Genomic DNA, 18,725 nt, shown 5'->3' with positions numbered 1-18,725 from the left:
AAACAAAGTCAAGATGTTAATGCTGTTTTCTAGAATTTATTGATATAAAGTATTCTGTGAACTATAACTGTAATAAATATATAGCTCTTTTACATTTTGATCAGTAATGTGTCTAGGATCATAACCTCCTCTCCTCAACCTGGGGAAAGCAGTTTCTCTGATGTATAATTCAGTGACATAAGAAAGTTGAAGCATATAAGATTCTGTCTAAAAATATTTTAATTGAGTATACTGACTGGTTAACCAGAGTTGAGAAAATTTAAATTTCAAAACAAAGTATTACCATAAATGTATTTAAAACTTTTAGTAAGTAATATTTTTCTCTAAGATATTATTAATATTTAATTATGTTTTTATTTGTGCCACTAAGTGATGGAGCTATTTGATGCATTTGTTAGTCAAGAGAAGTGGCATTCACAGGACTGTATTCTATCCCAAACTATGAATGTTTTTATAAATACATTGCTGCTTATTTTTAGCGTTTCCCTTCGACTCTCCCCAGGCGGTTCTCTTGGCAACAGTGCCGCTGCGTCTGCCTGTCATGTGTTTTGTGCAATTAAGCTCTTTTATTACATTCTCCACTGTACCGTATTTCATGCAAAGGCTCTAGCTGTTCTAACCACTGACTCACATAATGTATTCTACTGTGTTTAGTCCATTTTCCCCTAAACTTAAGAAAAATTAATGTTATAAAGATGGAAGCAATGATTTTTTTTAATGAGAAAAAAATTTGCTCCTTCCTCCATCCCTCCCTGAGCCTGTCTTTGCACCAAAGGCCAGGGGATCTAGATCTGACCACAGTCTCTAGCGTTGGCTCCTTCTCCGCTTCCTACATGTCTGGCACAGGAGAACCCAGAGTCCCTGTAGACTGACTGCTCGGAGCGAGGGGCCGCCAGCTGGTGAGAGGAGGGAGGCCAAGCTGGAGCCGACCCGGGCGATATTTCAGTAGGAGCTAATCTTAAGGCAGGGAAGCTTGTGGTGTCAGCACCGTAAAGGAAATGACTCAGCCTAAGTCAGGGATTAGTTCAGTGGACATTGTTCATTTTACAAAAACAAACGTGGCAGTAGGTCAGAGCAGGATCTGGGAGGCTGCCATAGGCTGCAGGAATCAAAGCCATCATGGAGAGTTGCGAGGGGCTAAGAGGGGAGTTGAGAGGGCAGCACTGGCTGAATCACTAGGTGCACTCGCGGTGGGCTTCAGAGGAAGTTTCACTGAGAGGCACCACTGCCTCTAACCCAAACCGTTTCTGCTGCAGAGGAGTCTGCATGAGCGTCACCTGGGAGCTTCGTAGAAATGTGGGTTCTCAGTCCTGCCGAATTAGGTCTTGCATTTTAACAAGATCCCCAGGTGATTTGTGCATATTAAAGTTTGAGAAGTGCTGATCTACCATTCAGGAGGAGTTGAAGTGAGAAGGTTGGAAGTGCTGGAAAGAGTGAGGCACACGCGTGCTTGTGTGTGTGTGTGTGTGTGGTGTGTGGAGTGTGTGTGTGTGTGTGTGTGCGCGCGCGGTGCCGGAGTCCGAACTCTGGACCTTCCCACAGGGCTACATTTCCAACCCGTTTTTCACTTTTTAAAATTGTGAGAAAGGATCTCACTTGTGCCTCTGCTGCCTCAGCCTTCTAGAGTTCTGGGATTATAGACATGCACCACCCCTTTTTCCTATTTTGTCCTTTGCGGATTGAAAATAATCTTTCTGTCATCTGAATAGACACATGGAAACCAACTAAGAATATAAATCAGTAACCCAGACAAACACTGCAGATAACTGGAACCAGGGTCATTTTAGAGGAGGTCGAGAGAATGGGATGCATCTGGGTAACATATTAGTGGTATAATTGACAAAATTTTGTAATAAGTTGAGGAGGAAGGGTGTCATCAAGGGTAATTTCTGAATATCAGGCTTATACAAGCCCATTCACGGAGGGAGGAATTTCTAAAAGGACCAAGTTTTCGGTGACCAGTTCCAAGGTGGACATTTGCATCTGAGGTGTCTTTTAAGCATCCCAGAGTACCTGGCAGATTTCCAACAGTGTACACAGATAAGGAGATTAAAAGGAAGATCTAGAGTGGAAACAAGTATGTGTGACTGTTGTACACGTATCGGTAAGTGAACCAGCAGGCTTAAATAAGATTGCCTGAGAATACAGAGGGAAACAGGTTAGCAACACAAAGAAGGACACATGTCTGGGGTGACAGGTGCAGTTACCCTGACCTGACCATTGCATGCCGTGTACATACACTGAAATGTGCGCTGTACTGAGCCCTATGTACAGCTACCAGCTAGCAACTAAGAATAAGTCTGCTAATTTAAGAAAAGCTTTTTAAGGTTAGGACAGGCCTTGAGGAACTTCAACAAGGTAGTCTGATGAAAGAAGATAAGCCTGTAAAGGAGACTGAGGAGGGCTGGGAGGAACCGAAGAAGTCAGAGATTGTGGTGTCCTGGCAGCCCCAGGAAGAGGGAAACGGCAGAGAGCGGTTGGGAACTGCTGAGTGCAGTAGAGATTATTGGTAACCTTCTGAAGAGCTCTCTTGATGGTGTGATACCAGCAGACGCCAAGACGAAGTGGGTTGATGAGGGAGTAGAGGAGAGCTATGAGCAAAGCAGTCAGCTAGAAGAGTTGTTCTTTTATTCGGTACATTTGTTGTAGAAAAGTACAAAAGAAAGCCTTAGGCTAATCGTAGTGCTCCATGCCTAAATTGCTGCGAGTCATTAGCAGAGTAGTTAGGTAAAGAGAATGTGTGGCGGTTGTGCATGGGGTGGGAGTGCCTGCCTGAGCCCTGGAGAATTAGGGTGGAGGTCAGAAAAATCAATCAGAGAGCGCCTAGAAGTCAGTGGTACTAAAGCTGATTCTTTGAAGAGTTTACATAGTAATACGGGAAACAGGACAGAGTTAGCAAGTGCAATGGTAAGGCACTTGAGAGGGCAATGAATTCAGAGAAGGGGACGTTTTACTGTTGGCCACAGCAGAGGGTGGACTTGAGGGACAGAGATGGGAATAAATTGTGAAAACCTTAAATGTCATTTTAAGATACCTGAAAAGAACTTTGGGGAAACCTGTGAAGTGTTTCAAGCCAGAATTCGAGTTTCAGAACGATTAGTGAAACAGGAGGGGCTGAGGGAAGAAGGGTATGGAGGGATGGATCACTAGGAGGCAGTGGCAGAAGCAATCCAGTGATGACACAGGGAGAGAGGAAGGGAAGGCCCGGAGGTGCTGGAGAGAGAGTCCTAAGCGCCGTTTTCTGATGGGACATAGGTGGAGGCGGGCAGAGTAGCTCCCCCAAGTGCAGATCTGGTGCTGGATAAGGGCACTGTTTATCAAGACAGGAAGGCACAGGCCGTTCAGTCTAGAAATATAGGCCTGCGAATATTTAATTGATCTGTCAGGCTACAAGGCCTAAAAGTGTGATCCCTAAATGGTGGTTCTATGGTAAAGTGATAAAGATTATAATAAGCAGGCCTTCTGCATCACCTGCATCCCATTCATCAGGGAGGATCATTAAGAGCTGTTTGTCTGGATACTGTTGGTTGTTCGGTAAATTCTGGAACTGAAATACAAAATAGAAAAGAAAAAACATTTTGTTTAATAGCTGTGCATAGGGAATATGTTTTCTGGGTATCGTGAGTTCCACTGCATGAACTTCCTGCTTACTTATCTGTGCGTGTGTTTGCACAAGTGTGTGTACAAGTGTGAAAGCAAAGAGAAACTGTCATGTTGCAATGACTTTCAAGTTACTCTCTTGACTAAAGACATCTGTGAAAGAGTTCTTTGTTTTATGTCACTATTCAAATGTTATTTTTACTGTGTTATTTTTTTCACATGGTAATTGAGGAAAAGTACTTTTTATAAGCAGAGTCATTATTTTTATTGTCTTTTGGCCTTTGAATTTCTCTTACTAGCAAAATAAGAGAAAGCCACCTGCAGCCTTTTTATACACAAAATATATGGAGGTAAAATATGCTATCTTTATCAAAGAGCATAGTATTATGATAGTATCTTATTTTCAGTTATTTATGATGAAGCATTTTTGCTGCTGCTCTACTCACTCGTAAGCCACTTAAGAATTCTGTCCTCAGCCAGGTGGGTGCATTCCTGCAGTCCCAGTATCCAGAGGCTAAGCCAGGAGAATCAGAGAAAAAAAAAAGAGCTATTCTTTCTAGAGCCATTTATGCTATCGTTTTTGAGATGTGTATAATCTTTAGTTTTCATTAAAAAGCGGTGACGTTCATGGATCTAATTGCTTGATTGTAGATTGGTTTCCTGTGTTGTTAGTAAATCCTTTTTTATCCACAATATGATGGGACCAAAAAGTTTACATAGTTATCAGAATTTTGCCTGCTGAATATTTTTATTTTTAATAAATACTGTATATATTTTTTCAGTCAGCTGTCTAAAACTAGAAACTTTTTTGTTTTTAAAACTATTGTTTAAAATATGTTAATGGGGAAATCAAACAGTAATTTTTTACTTTAAATAAACTCACCATATACTATTGATTTATGACTTGGTTAAAATTCATTTAGTGTGGCTCATTCATTTATTTATTGAACTCCAGCTTGCCTTTAGAGAGTTTATCACTTAACTTGAGAAACTGGACATAGGGATAGGAAAGAGAAATTGAAAGACAGTGAATAGAGAAATATCTTTAATTCAGGAAATTTTACTAATTGTGCTGAACACCTTCACAGGAGGTACTTAGCAGGTCAGCTGTGTGGAAGGAGGTGAGGTCTGGCTCTGCCATCTAATAGGGTACAGTTTTGAATTCAGTGTAAGAATGACCCCGACGATGGTAAGTAATTTAATATGAACCACAGATCAGATCTTTACCTCTGGTCTTAAAACAGCCATTTAATATCGCTCATATTATCTCCATTTCACAGAGGAGTAAGGCTTAGAGAAGTTGTAAGGTTAATGCAGAGGAAAAAAGATTAAAACCAAGTCCAGGTAACTTTGTGTCCCATTTGTGTAAGCACCATATTATGTGATATCAGAGATAATTATGTGATACCACAATAGCAGAAATACAAGCAAACATTAGTGTTTGTTGTGAGAAGCAAAATTGAATTATTGTAGAGTGTGGAGGAGGGGCAAACTGCATCTGTTTAGAGAAGATGAGGAAAGATTATTGTTTTGCAAATGCAAATTAAAATCAACTAATATAATACATGCCTTGTATACAGAGTCCACATAAGAGCCTTTCACTATCTGGCTTTTTAATTAATTAATGAATAATAAATAGAAGAATGATTCTCAATGCCTAGCTATGAATAAACATTACTGTTATCCTATAAACACACGGTTATTAATCCTACTGGGACATTCACATTATGCTGAATAATGAATAGAATAAATATAATATTTGTCCTTCAAAAGATTTTGAGTGCATCTTTGTTAAATGAATGAATTCCTGCCTTAAAAATCACCTCTTCACAGTCTGAAACACAGTAAGGAAATTGAAGCCTTATGGAACAAAAAAATCCTGCACAAAAGGCTAAGGAATAGTATCATTTAACTCAGAGAACGTGCAAGCCTGGCAAACGGTTTTTTAAAATGTATTCTAGATAATGCTTCTGATTGTGTGTTGACTTTATGTGTCATAAAAATGAGGACATAGCTTGAACTGTTCATTTGGTTGACTTTCTATATACAGCATATTGTTGGGATACCACAGTGGTGGTGGTCATGGTGTGTGTGCTTTACAGCATATGTATTAAATTGAAATGATTCAGAGAATACTAGCAAGACCTCATGTTAGGATAAACATGAAAGGTATAAAGTGGTCAATATTTTTTGGATTACTCTGTTTGTAGATAGACTCAGTATCATAAAGATTTCATTTTTCTTCAAGTCTCCAAATTTGAGACAATCTCAATTTCAACTGAGTTAAGATTTTCAATGAAACTTAAAAATTAATTATAAAAATTAATATAGATAAAAGACCAAAAATAACTAGATAATTACATCAGGACTAAAGACTCAGTAAGGTCCAAGCCATACTACTACAGGGAAAAACAAAACAAATCATATTGAAAACACACCGACACAGTGTGGGTAGCCACTGTATGAAACACTTGGCTTTGTGGATCTGTAAGCTGAGTAGTTGCTAAGTGGACTAGCCCACAACTGTTGCTAGAGTTAGTAGCTATCTGAGAGAATGAGATATGGTCATCTTCCACTGACCACAGTCAGTACCAGAAGGGTTAGAGAGTTGGTGTGAAACCAATACTTTAAAGCCTCTAAAAGAAAACAGAAGAATATATTTATGTGTTCAGTGTAGGTTTTTATTAATATATTTGTAGGTTTTACATAATATGTTTATTCCGTATAGGTTTTCATTAAATGATTTCTTTGATAAAAATAAAATACACAACTCAAAGGAAATTTTGGTACACTTGGTTACATTACAAATAAATTTTGGAAATCAGAAAAACTCACAGAATAAGAGTGAAGACAAACCACAGGAAATGTGTCATGCATGTAAAGAACAAAATATCAGTATCCAGAATAGAGAACTTTTGGATATAAATTAGAAAAAACAAGAAGTAGACCAGTCGAAAAGTAGCAAGAGATTTAAGTAGGCTATGTGCAGAAAACCTTCAGTGTACATACAGAACACACCCAGGTTACCAGGAATCGAAGAAACAGTGAAATTAAAGCCATGAGGTACGATTTTCTGCTTATAATTTTGACGAATTCTAGTGTGTCTATCAATCAAGTATTGGTGACTTTGTAGGTAAAAGAGAGACTTCTGCTGGTAGAAAGCCAGTCGACCCCACCATTTTGAGCAGCCCTACTCTAAAATAGTGACTTAGTTACCCCACTTGAGATAAAATTCATTCTTGTGCACAAGAACGCTGCCCGTGGCAGTCATTGCCACCTAGCGTAGGAGGGATGGAGGAGCCGTGGCACAGTCAGTGGAAGCCGTGCGCCCTGTGAATAAGGGACTTACATACATCACCATGGACAAATCTAACCACGTTCGTTAACAGAAAATGCCAGAAGGTGCCAGGACAATGCTATTTTTGTAAAGTCTTACTACAGGCAAAAACAAGACTGTTGCTTCGGAATGTCTACGTGTGTAATTAAAGGGCTGCATGTTACCAAGTGACGGTCACCGTAGTCAACACAGTGGTAACCCTTCAGCCAGAAAGCAAAGGACACAGCTCCGAGTAGGGTACACTGGATTTCTTAAGCAGAGGAAGGAAGGTGCTTTGTTACTTTATACCTCCCATTGGACTCCTAAAAGCATGCCTGCAGCCTCTGAGAAGCCAGTTGTTTTCCATTTGATAAGCAGACAAAGATTACTGACATTCGGAAACGGGAGTGTGGCCGTGAGTGTGGCCCCGAGCTTGCCTTTCGTGCTCACGTGTTAATTTCCCTTGGTTGCTGTTGGGCTGTGCTGTGATCCTGTGACAGCCCCATCTGGAGACGCAGTAGCTCTTTCTTCTCTTTCCTTGGTTGGTCCATCCGCTCCTGTCCACGCCGACTCTTAGCTAGGAAAACAAAGAACCAAATCTATAACAATGCTCAGTCACTTATGAAAAACCAAATTAGCCTGTCTTCGCCAGGATTCTCCAGTGAACCGTGTGACCATCTGAGTCCTTTGTGCTGACAGTAAATTCAGTTTAAAGCCTCGTACCCTGGCTACCTCTTCCTCGTCCCACTTAGATGGTTCTTCAGCCCAGCAGAGGCCTCCCATCCGTCATGCGTCTTGGCTCCTCGCCGCCCGTTCCCTGCATCCGTGCCTGTCCCTTTTATTCAGCTGCAAGCGTGCGCTCCATCATTACCACCGCGACCTTGTCCCATTCATCCTGTTGTCCTCACCCAGAAAAACAGCAGCCTTTGTCCAGTCCGTTGCTCTGCTGCTTGACGCTTACACCCAAGGAGCTGAGCTTGGAAGCCGCGGTGGCCAAAGTGACGAGTCCTTTAGTGACTTCAGACCAAAGTGCCCCTTCCAGAGCCTCAGGAAGATGGTGTCTCTCCTTCCCAAAGAGACGAGGCAGAAGTGCAGGGACCTGTACCCGTGGGGAGGACGCGGAGATCGAGCATGTGAGGATACGGTGAGGGTGAGCAGACGGCAAAGCAAGGGTGCCACAGGGAGAGGAGAAAGGCACAGGTGCCCACGCGGGCATTGGCCCGGCGAGGAGCTGGAGCCAGGCTAACGTTACGTCAAGACCACACAAAGCTGCTGAACAGAAAGCTACATCTCACCAAATGGGAAAGAAAAAGGGCAAATGTAAGCATTGAGAGAATATGGAATAAATTAACTTACATACAGCTTTCATTTAAAACTTGGACATTTGTAAACAGTGGCTAAATGTGACTGGACAGCCATGCTGACCGGTCACCTCCCGTTTATTTACACAGAGCCCCGGCGTCCCAGCCGCTCCCCACCCGGCTCCCCCTTAGCAGGCGTGATGCCCTCACGGGTTTGTGCTGTTCATGCTTTCTTTCCGCTTGGTGTTTGCCATCAGCGCACTTGGGTGATTTTGTTCTGCATCTTTAAAAGCAAAGCCTTTGGCCTTCGTCCCTGTCCAGCTCCGTATCACTCTGCTCCCTTTTGTCGTATCGTAAGACTCCTTCTAAGAGTCGCTTGGGCCCACTCCCTGCTTCTTTACTCTGTGCCTCTGCTCCTGAGCCAAGCTGCTGTCTCCCTCTCCAGGGTCACGGTCCCTGGGACTCATAATGAGCTTTCCGCAGCACCGGGTCACTCCTGACCCCTCCTCCTGGAAACGCTTTCCTCACCTGGCTTCTGGGCTTTGGCCCTTGCACCCCAAGGCCCACCACTCTCTATGTGTGAGTCTTTTCTTTCTAGTAATTTCTTTCTAATATATTTTTGCTTGAGATGCAAAATATGTTCACAGTGAAAAAGAGGTACATTTACACGTTGCATCTTATCCTTTGACTTCCCTTTCCCTTCCCCTCCTTCCTCTCTGTTTCCTGTTTCTGTGTCTGTTGTTTTTCACATAGTATTATGGCCTCATGGTGTATCTACTTTCCTATAAAAGCCTCAATTTTATCCTTCTTTATGGCTGAGTAGTACTCCATTGTCTGAAGTGCCTTCTGCTTTGCTCTTGTTGCTCAGGATTGCTTTGTCTATACGTGATTGGATCTTGATTATATTATTGACCAGTTAATTTCCTAACAGAAATATGTTTGGTGTTTCCAAAATTCCACATTTTTACCAATGCATTAAAAAAATTCATTCTTGTTTAACAAGATAGATATGTGAATTGCTGTGATCGGATTGTCACACATTGTATACATGTACCGACATGTCACCCTGTCCCCTGTATAATTGGTGTATAATTACTATGTGCTGATTTTTTTTTTTTTTTTGTCTTTTTCTTTTTTATCGGTACTGGGGATGGAACTCACGACCACACACTTGTAAGACAAGGCGCTTATGCTGCTGAGCTAAATCCCCAGCCCCTCTTATTATTTTTAAAAGAATTGAATTCTCTGTTGTGACAAGTGGGGATTATGGATTAAAATTAATCATGATATTTAAAGAACTGGTTAAGAGTAATTTATCTGCAACACGTGATTTTCAGAGTTATTTGCTAACTGTTGCCAGCCGGATCTATTTTTGCGCTATTTTATTTGTTTAGGCGGAAAGTGGAACTTTTAACCTGTAAAGATAAGGATTTCTCTGCCATTCAGAGTTATTCTGTGCCAATTGATGAGGGCGCATTTCCAGTGTTTGAGACAGTGATCACAGGTTCATCCAGAGGAGAAGCGATTACCCTGCTGCTTGTGGGTGGAGTGGCTCTCTGGAGAATTAGAGCTCGGTGGAAGAAGGAGCCATGTCTGATGTTACCACAGGAAGTGCTCGCTTCCTAAACAAATCCATGAGTGTGTTATCACTCCTCCCTGCTGTTCAAGCATCAGCAGTGGATGTAAGAGATAAGAAAGAGGGACTTGGTGTGATGTGTTCCTTTTATGAACCGCCAGAACACTGGTTCTTCCGCAGCCCAACAGCCACGTGTCTGCCTGTCCTGTTCACTCTGCAGTGCCAGACCTGTCCCTGGCACCGTGGAGGAGGGAGGCCCTGCCCTGCCATGGTTCCCTCTTCCCAGCAGGGAATCCTCGAGTTGGTAGATGTTTATATGATGTGTTCGCTAAAAGCGTGAATCTAGCAGCAGGTAACACAGACTCACTGCCAGACTTTTGTTAGCCCGGAATCTTAAACATCACTTGAGGATAAACACGTTGGAACTTCTCTCAGCTGCCCCTCTCACTCTTCCTGGTACAAACAAGATGCAAAGGCAGGGTTGGTTAGTGGGAAAGAATCTGCTAACGCGTAGATTCTAGCACTTGTGAGAGACGGAAAAGCGGGTATGTGTTGCAGGATGATAATCTAGTATTTGCATTCTATTCCATTTTTTAAAAATTCGTCTCCATATGTCCTGCGTAATGTATTTGTTTTCTGATCCCAGACAACCTCCTTGACTGTAAACCTCCAGAGTTCAATGACTGCTTTGCTATTTAAGTTAGGACCTTGTCCCATGAGCAACTGGAAGTTATTGCAGTAAGACACTAATATCTGGGGCCATGTGTGTACATACCTAAGTGTACTGTAGTGTGGGTTTGTGGGTGTGTGTGTGTGCATAGTCCTGGGGACTGAATCCAGGAAACACTGAGCTATATCCTCATATATAGCTTCCCTTTTAAACTTTGAGACAGGGTCTAAGTTATCCAGGCTGGCCTGAAAGTAGCAATCCTCCTGCCTCAGCCTCCTGATGATATGTACCTAAACAACACCATAAACCTAAACAGTTCTCTTGGTTCCAGAGAATTTTGGTTTCCAGCTATGAGAACAGTAAAAAATGTAAGTGGTTGACATTTGCAAAGATTTTTCAAGGTCCTGCCAAGGACCAGCGCTGAGGCCAGCTCCGGAGGATGTGTGGGAGGAGAGCAGTGTAGTGCAGTCTACTGGAGAAGACACGCAGGACGCAGGCGGTAAATGCACACCGGCAAATTCTGACGGGTTACAGGAGAAAGCGTCAGTCTGCTGTGCTGGCGTAGGGCCTGCGTACTGCACGGCTCCTCAAAGACCAGGATGGCTTCCCAGGGTGAATGTGACCAGTCAGATAAGTAAACACAATCATGAAAGAATGTAGAAGAGCCGAACAGCTGGAGGCTGCAGAGCGTGAGCCTAGGCCGGCTCTGTCCCCATGTGGCCCTGGGAAGGTTCGGGGCTGGGGCTGTGCCTCCCCCTCCTCCTCCTCCTCCTCCTCCTCCTCCTCCTCCTCCTCCTCCTCCTCCTCCGTGCTGGAGCGCTTGCCCACCAGCATGTGCCAGGCTCTGGTTCTCACTTCCTAAGAGGAATAATAGCAGACTTTGAATTTGTTTTCATTACATCTAAACAAACGGTGAGTTACTAAGGCTCGCAGAAGGAAACTAATTTTTCATATTCCTAAAAAGTGGCCCAGAGCCAAGGTTTACCTCAGTGGCATGAGCGCCTGCCTGGCAAGCGTGAGGTCTAGAGTTTGATCCCCGCTATCAAAACCAAAGCAACAACAAAAACGGCAAAGACGACTGCGGAAAACAGTGCCTTTGATCCCAAAATTTCAGTGGACGGAAAACTTTGATGGGTGTTGTGTAAGCATCAGCACTATTTCCAGAATCTTGTTATCGTTCCAAACAGAAACTTTGTACCCATTAAGCAATGACTGTACATCATCATCCTGCCCCTTCCGACAGCTTCTAGAAACCTCTACTCTAATTGCCGTCTCTATGCATTTGCCTGCTCTAAGCACCTCATGTACACGAAATCGTACAGTGTTCGTTCTTTTGTATATGACTTATTTTGCTTAGCATTATGTTTTCAAGGTTTATCCATGCTTTTGTATATATAGCGATTCCACTCTTGTGACTGAATAATATCTTTTTTTTTTTTTTTTTAGACAGGGCCTCAATATGTAGTCCAGGCTGGCCTTGAACTCCTGGCAGTCCTCCTGCCTCAGCCTCCTGAATTCTGGGTTTACAAGTGTGCACCACCACACCTGGCCCTGAGTAATATCCACTATAAATTTATTCGCATTTTGTTTATACATTTATCTGTGGATAGAACTTGGGTAGTTTTTATCTGGGCTACTGTGAATTAAAGCCAATTCGAATACTGGTGTACAAGTGTTTGTTAAGTTTGTTAGCACATTTGAGGTATACATAATGTTCACGTTTATCACAGGGAATTTGTACTGGTACTTGATATATCTCGATTCTTTTTCCCATTCTCCTCCACTGCTTTCAACCCTTTCTCTATTTACGAAAGTTTTGTTTCCATTTTTTGCTTCTTTTCTCATTTTTTTCTTTTCTTTCCCTTTCCTTTTGATTTTTCCTGAGGAATGGCTGAGATGTTTTCCATGGCACTTTTAGCTTCCCCCAAGAGTTTTAATTTCACATTTTCGCCAAAACTGGTTATTTTCTACTTTTTAGATAATAGTTATTGAGTGTGTTGGTTTGTTTTTAAATTAAGAATTAAACCGTGTCTCACAATCCCTTCCTCGGACAGAGGTACGAAAAGTATGTTTCAGTGAAAAGGAAAATTGTGGATTTTCTCAGTTCACTGTTAGCTTGGTTCCCTTCTATGTTTTTAGTTTCCATAACTTATTATAGTTAAGGTTAAATACGCGCAAATCTGGAATTTTTAGTCAGAATATTGAAAACTTGTCCGTAAATACCATTTTAAAGTTTGGAAAACCAGTCTTCCTATCTTTTCGGTGACGTCGAAGACGACGGAAAGCACCGCTAGAACTGTGCCAGACAAGGGCGAAGACGTGTGTGGCTGCTTCGCGCAGCCTTCCCTGACACCTCCGGGCTGCTCACCCCCGGCCGCCGGGAAGAAAACCGAGGCCCTGAGCGCCGCGCCCTGCGAGAGCCAGCGGAGCGTGCCGCTGGCCGTGACCGAGGCCTTGGAGCACATCATGGAGCAGCTGCACGTCCTCACGCAGGTGGGTCGGCTGGCGTGCGGGCTGAGGCCGAGCAGTCCCGGGCAGCAGGCTGCAGGTGCGCCTGCGGGGTGGGGGTGTCCTCCGGCCAGCTGTCACGGTTGGAGGCGTGCAGGGCCACGCTGCGCCCGCTGGAGCCTGTGGAGAGGCGCAGCGATCACACACACGTGTGCCCCTGCGATCTCACGCTCACACGCGCAGCTCACACTGCCCTGTCTCCAGCTGCTGGGGCGCAGAAAGGAGGCGCAGGCCTTGAAGGACGGTAGTGGAGCTTAACACTAGAAATCTAGAATTTGGGTCCAGGCGGTGGTGTTTTGCCATTAGAATGTGTGATGTGTAGTACGTTCAGATTAGGCTGCTCATGAAGAAATATTTAGAGCCATAAGAAAAATGTATTAGAAGTAAACATTTCGGGTGAGTGTGGAATATTGCCAATGTTAAGTTTTTCAGTATTTCAGAAAGATTCTGATGGCCGGTGTGTAATTCCTCATTCCACAGCCTGTTCCACTGGTCCAGTGTCTTCCAGAGCTGCTGGTATTCTATTCTGCTTTTAGAATCTTAACCAATTTTTTGAAGCCCATTTACCTTTGCCAAGAATGAATACAATGCATCTTAAATAATGTACCAAAAGCTCCCAGCTCTTGGTCAGGAGACGCAGACGTCCTGTAGGAAAGCAGGAAGCTGAAATGGCTGCAGAACAGATGTCTCTCCAGCTCTGCTGACTCTGTGTCTTTGGAGTCTTCTTCTGATCTTTGTAACATTTGGCAGGGCAGACACTGTCACAGATCGCACACAAGAGAGGCTAAGGTGTAAACTGGAGAGATGGCAGTTACTCGTGGAGATTGAGTGTTTCCTGCTGAAATCACCTAACTCAGTTCCGAACCCCGCTATGCGCTGTATCACTAGGGCTGCTGGGAAGCGTGCGGTGCCCAGATCTCACCCACAGGGCCCCTTTCTGCCCGTCTGGAGTAAGAGCTTGTGTCAGTCATCAGATCACGCCGGGGGATTCTGTTTACCCACTTTTGGAACCACTAATTAAATGAATGTTTTTGTCCTGTAGAGATCCTTTTAGGACTTTTGAAGTCAAGAGACACCTTTATGGTTTTGAAGCCTGACAGACTATAAGAATATGAGATTTTGGAGTAGTATGATTCGCTCAAAAAAAAACCTTTAAAAGGTCACCCCGTTTCACTTTGTATTTTGAGCTGGCGGTGACTTTGTGTTTATGACATTTCTTCCATTTAGAGGCCACTACCCTCTCACCTTCATGGCCTCTGTAGCTTTAGTCGGTTTACTCCCGCATGGCTGGGACTCCCATCTTCTGTCACCTGTCCCCGTCTGCCCACATCAGGGTCTCTCTCCAGTGAGCCTCCCGCTCCCCCTTCAGGCTCAGGACCCGTTTCTCCTTTTACCTAATCTGAGGTTAAATGTGTAGTTTTAAGCTTTCTTAAATTTCTCTATGATTTTTTATTTTTAATCTCAAAGGGCTGGATTCCCTTTATGTACTAAAGAGGTGAGAACAGGCCCAGCACACTTGCTGAAAAGGAGCAGTGACTCTGTGGGCCACTAGCAAGTCACAGAAATCGGTCCTGGTTCATGTGCATCACAGTTGACTTAACGTCACGTAAACTGCCGGGTGTTTGTGACTATTGGTACTGAACTGTGAGTAGAAATAAATTAAAGTGAAATTGTATTTTAGATGACAGGGAAGTGGAGTTAACCAGAGTTAATAGTGTTGATAATTTACATATATCAGTAGCTTTACCATGCAGAACTGGAGTGCCATATATAATGTACCTGGCAGATTGCTCAGCACATAGTAAACCCTTAAGAAATGGTAGCAAGTATTATCTGCATCACTGTTATTTTTAGTAAGTCATCACACAGTCTATGCAATATAAAAGCAAAAGCTTTCAAATAATAGTACACAGCTACCTGATGAACTAGTGATCTTTAGAATAGGGATGGGAGATCATTTCACTGTCTTGAAACATGTTGGCTAACATAAGGAAGCATTTGTCTGAGCTTTCCTATGTGAATGTTCCACTGGGTAACTAAGGCATGGGTGAGGGAATGGTCCCTTGTTTAGCAGTCCTCCCAGTTAATAAATGTTTAACATACAGAGAATGCCTGCATTCCACCATGAGTATGCAGACTGGTAGAAATTTTACAGGGCAGATGGCTGGAGTCCTTAACAGACAAGCAGTCAAGAAGAGAAAGAGAAGCCTGGGAGCGTAGCCCGGTGGTACCGCACCTGCACAGCATGCACAGGCTCTAGTGTTAGTCCAGCACCACAACCAAAAAAAGGAAGAAAGGAAAGGAGAAAGCAGACAACCAAAGGAAGGAAGGCAGGAAGAGACTGGGTGTCTGTAGAGTAAATCACACCAGAGCTTGAAGATGAGAAGGAGAAATTACAGTGTCTAGTGGTGTGTACATGAGAAAACCATAAGGAAATACTAGAAAGTGGCTATAAAAGTCCAGACAGAGGCAGTTATGGAGGCAGGGCAGGGAGTGATCGCAGGAGGACGTGGGCAGCGCTTGGGGTAGCCAGGAAGGTGGTAGTTATTGGGTGCTACATTTGCTACCTAAAATGTCCCCCCAAAAGCTCGTTGTGTGGACGCCTTGACTGCCGCTGATGGGCTGGCAGAGCTAGATCACGAAGGTTCCAATTTCACCAGTGGCTTCACCTGTGGGTGGATGGATCGTAGATTGGTGGCATTGTTGAGAGGTGATGGAGCCGGGGAAGGGGTGAATCGTGCGGGCATGCCCCAGGGGAAGGCAGCTGGTCACTGACCCCTCCTCTGTCCAGCCTTCTCACCCTGCCGCCGCCAAGGGAGCAGCTTTCCCTTCCCACCGCCTTCCGGGGATAGTTCTGCCTGGCTCCAGGCCTAACGCAGTTGAGTCAGCTCACCATGGCTGATACCTCTGTGACGCTGAGCCTCAATTAATCTCTCCTCCTCCAAGCTGATTTTTTGCAGGTGTTCTGTCACAGCAACGCAAAGTTGCCATTGAGTGATAGTAATATGTGTTTTCCTTATGAGAATTCCTAAAGGATGCATATATTTTGTGTGGCTTGCTGAATAATGTATGCTTTACTTTAAGTTTTTTTTAAATAGAAGATATAAAAGACTGAAGTCAATGCAGTCAGTATTATAAAAAAAGTTAATTTCCCAAACTTGACATCCATGTGTGTGTATATATTCTAAATGAGTCTGTGTAATCATATACTGGCCACATTAGAAGCCCTGATCCGTTGAGTCCTGCATCCCCAACACTCGCATAAGCCGTGTGCATGCTTCGTCTTCCCAAGACCTTTGTGGGTTACTCTTACTGTCGTCTTCTGGGTGAGGGAACCAGTGGCAATCAGTTGTTCATCCGACTGGGGTGTCTCAGGTATGCTGTCCCGGGATTCGATTGGGACAGAATGACCAACAGTGGCATTTCAGTAGCTCAGCGCCATGAGACCCTGCCTGTTTCAGTAGCTCAGCGGCAATAAGCACCTACGTGGCAAGAGCGAGGTCAATGCTCAGTAAAAAAAAAAAGCTGTAGGGGGCGGGGGAGCAGGGTCTGTATTTCTTTTTCCTCCTCTGCATCAGCTTTTTTTTTTTTTTTCCTTTTCCTCAATGCCTTGATGGTGCTTTATCCTGTAATAGGGCCCAGCAATAAAAGCAGGTCTGGGGGCTCATTTCTGAGCCAGCTCTTTGGCAGAAGTTTGCCGACCCAGTTCTGAAAGGATCACCTGTGCCGAAAGCGTGATTGTCGTCCCGCCTGCCCTCCCCGGGTTACCACGCATTGATGCTTTTGTGCTCTTTTTTTGCAGACTGTTTCAATCCTGGAGCAGCGACTGACTTTGACAGAGGATAAGCTGAAAGACTGCCTTGAAAACCAGCACAAGCTTTTCAGTGCCATCCAGCCTAGGAACTGAGAGGGGAGGGAGGTGTGCGCAGAGGCACAGCGAGTGAGCACAGAGTGTCTTGGGAAGGCAGCGAACGCACGCACCTGCTGGGTGAGCGTCTGATCGGAAGCAGAAAAGCCATACTCAGGACAGATGCACCACGTGAGTCATGTCTGTGACCCGATGAAATCCCCAGTTCTGACGGCAGTAATAAACTGGTGAGCATCCACGTGTCTCTGCATTGCCCCCCATATTATTTTAAATGTCAGTTTTCTTTGTAGTCCAAACCCGGCCAGGAGAGTAACCCAATCTCTGTATTTCATTGTTCAGTCATTTCAGATGTACATGCTCAGGCAGTTTCTTACTTAATGTATTTAGTGGGCATAGTCTTAGAGTGAAATGATTCACTTGCTTCTAAAACAGCATCCTAAATGTAGAGAATGAATTATTGATCTGCTTCGTATTTCTATCAGCTCCAAAAAAAAAAGTGTCCTATTAATACTTTGAAAAGATGATCTAATAAAAATTTCCAGGCCACAGGGATTTCCACAGCAGGAGTACACTTATTTTAATTAGCAGATAGCACATGCAGGACTTTTATGTAGTTTATGTGTGCACTGTTGGTCCGGCAGCCAACCAGGAGGAAAATGGAGCGTTGAGGAACACATGCAGCCCGCGTGTCTCTGCCGTCACAGCTGAGTGCACGGATGATTCGGGTCATACTGAACCTCTGGCCACAGCCCGCAGAGATTTTGCCAGTAAGATTTCAGCATGCTGCAAAGCTAGAATAGCCCAACAGCTACACTGGAAAATACATACACGTGTATACACACACTAAGAGATACTGCTGCGTGGGGTGATTTTGGCAGCTGAAAAATCAATGCTTTTTTAAAAAAAAACAAACATACTTGCATCATCATGTATATTTTTAATGAATTATGATTTGAAATGAAATTAAAATGAGACAGGCAGTCTAAAAGATCTTGGTTACAAATTAAGGCTTTCATTTTATCTTAAACACAATTGAGATTAAAGTTTAAAAAGCAGGCAAATTAATCGTTGCTTGCTTTTCCATTTAACAGTATCAAGAACAAAGGAAAGGGCCAGGGATTTAGCTCAGTGGCATAAACACCTCCCTGGCAAGTGCAAGGTCATGAGTTCGATCCCCGGTACAAAAAAAAAAAAGAGAACAAAGAAAAGCTAGATTCATTATCTCTACTGAATGCTGTATTTTAGAAAACAAGAAAAAATGAAGTCCTATTTATGTGAGATTCAGTATTTAGAAATTTTTCTCAAAGCAATTTCAATTGTACCTCTGAGTTGCTTTTTTTTCTATCATCACACTGTATGTTGTAAGTACATTTTATATCATATTAAATGTGGTCTTCTAGATATTTTCAAGAGCTTGCAAAGACTGAGTGGCATTTATATTTTTTAAAACTTCATCGAGAAGAAATGTCTTGCCAACTTTTGTTTACTTTTTTATATTTCAAACAATAAAGACATTTTTCCTTTAAACACAAAAGTAATTCCCTTTCTTGTAAGTGTTTAACACCTGCAAACACTGGACTGCTTATCAGCTGGCTGGCCAGCCTCTGTGTGTTCTGCCTGGGTGGTTTGCCGAGCGTGGTCTCCGGCTTATCTCCAGGCTGTGACTCAGGCCAGGGTGGGGCTGGTGACTCAGGGTTCTGCTAAGCTCATGGTGATGTGGATGCTTTTGGCCCGAGGCTCACACTTTGGGAACCAGTGCTCTCGCTCCAGCCGCTTGTGACAACACCGTGTCCCCACAAACTTACCGCCATCCCAGAACTTTCTAAGTGAGGGAAGGTGATGGGGATATAAGTGAAAACATCTTGAAACTGCTTCAAAAGGATTAT

The 18,725-nt window shown here is 43.5% G+C and overlaps 1 protein-coding gene and 1 long non-coding RNA gene across 6 annotated transcripts in view; one reads left to right on the top strand and one right to left on the bottom strand.

Moving 5' to 3' along the window:
* Poc1b (POC1 centriolar protein B) overlaps positions 1-18,373 on the top strand; it is an 84,054-nt gene extending 65,681 nt beyond the window's left edge. For 4 of the 5 annotated variants that reach the window (XM_013159252.2, XM_013159253.2, XM_063255281.1 and 1 more), the window contains 2 exons: positions 12,738-12,956; positions 16,774-18,373. In XM_013159252.2, coding sequence (XP_013014706.1) covers positions 12,738-12,956; positions 16,774-16,878 — 324 coding nt within the window. In that variant the 3' untranslated portion in view covers positions 16,879-18,373. Of the gene's footprint in view, positions 1-12,737; positions 12,957-16,773 lie in introns of those variants that run through there. The other variant, XR_010049400.1, reaches the window with a different exon arrangement.
* Positions 6,413-11,214, bottom strand: LOC134477372 (uncharacterized). Its single transcript, XR_010049403.1, has 2 exons — positions 7,640-11,214; positions 6,413-7,493 (listed from the first exon to the last, which is right to left on the bottom strand). It is a non-coding gene; the product is annotated as an uncharacterized LOC134477372 (long non-coding RNA).
* Positions 18,374-18,725: the final 352 nt, after the last annotated feature.

This window comes from Cavia porcellus, unplaced genomic scaffold (assembly GCF_034190915.1).
Source record: "Cavia porcellus strain 051 isolate PalLab524CR breed Dunkin Hartley unplaced genomic scaffold, mCavPor4.1 scaffold_8, whole genome shotgun sequence".
Classification (NCBI taxonomy): domain Eukaryota; kingdom Metazoa; phylum Chordata; class Mammalia; order Rodentia; family Caviidae; genus Cavia; species Cavia porcellus.
Note: the sequence above shows the minus strand (reverse complement) of the source record. Positions and strands in the feature narration are given on the sequence as shown.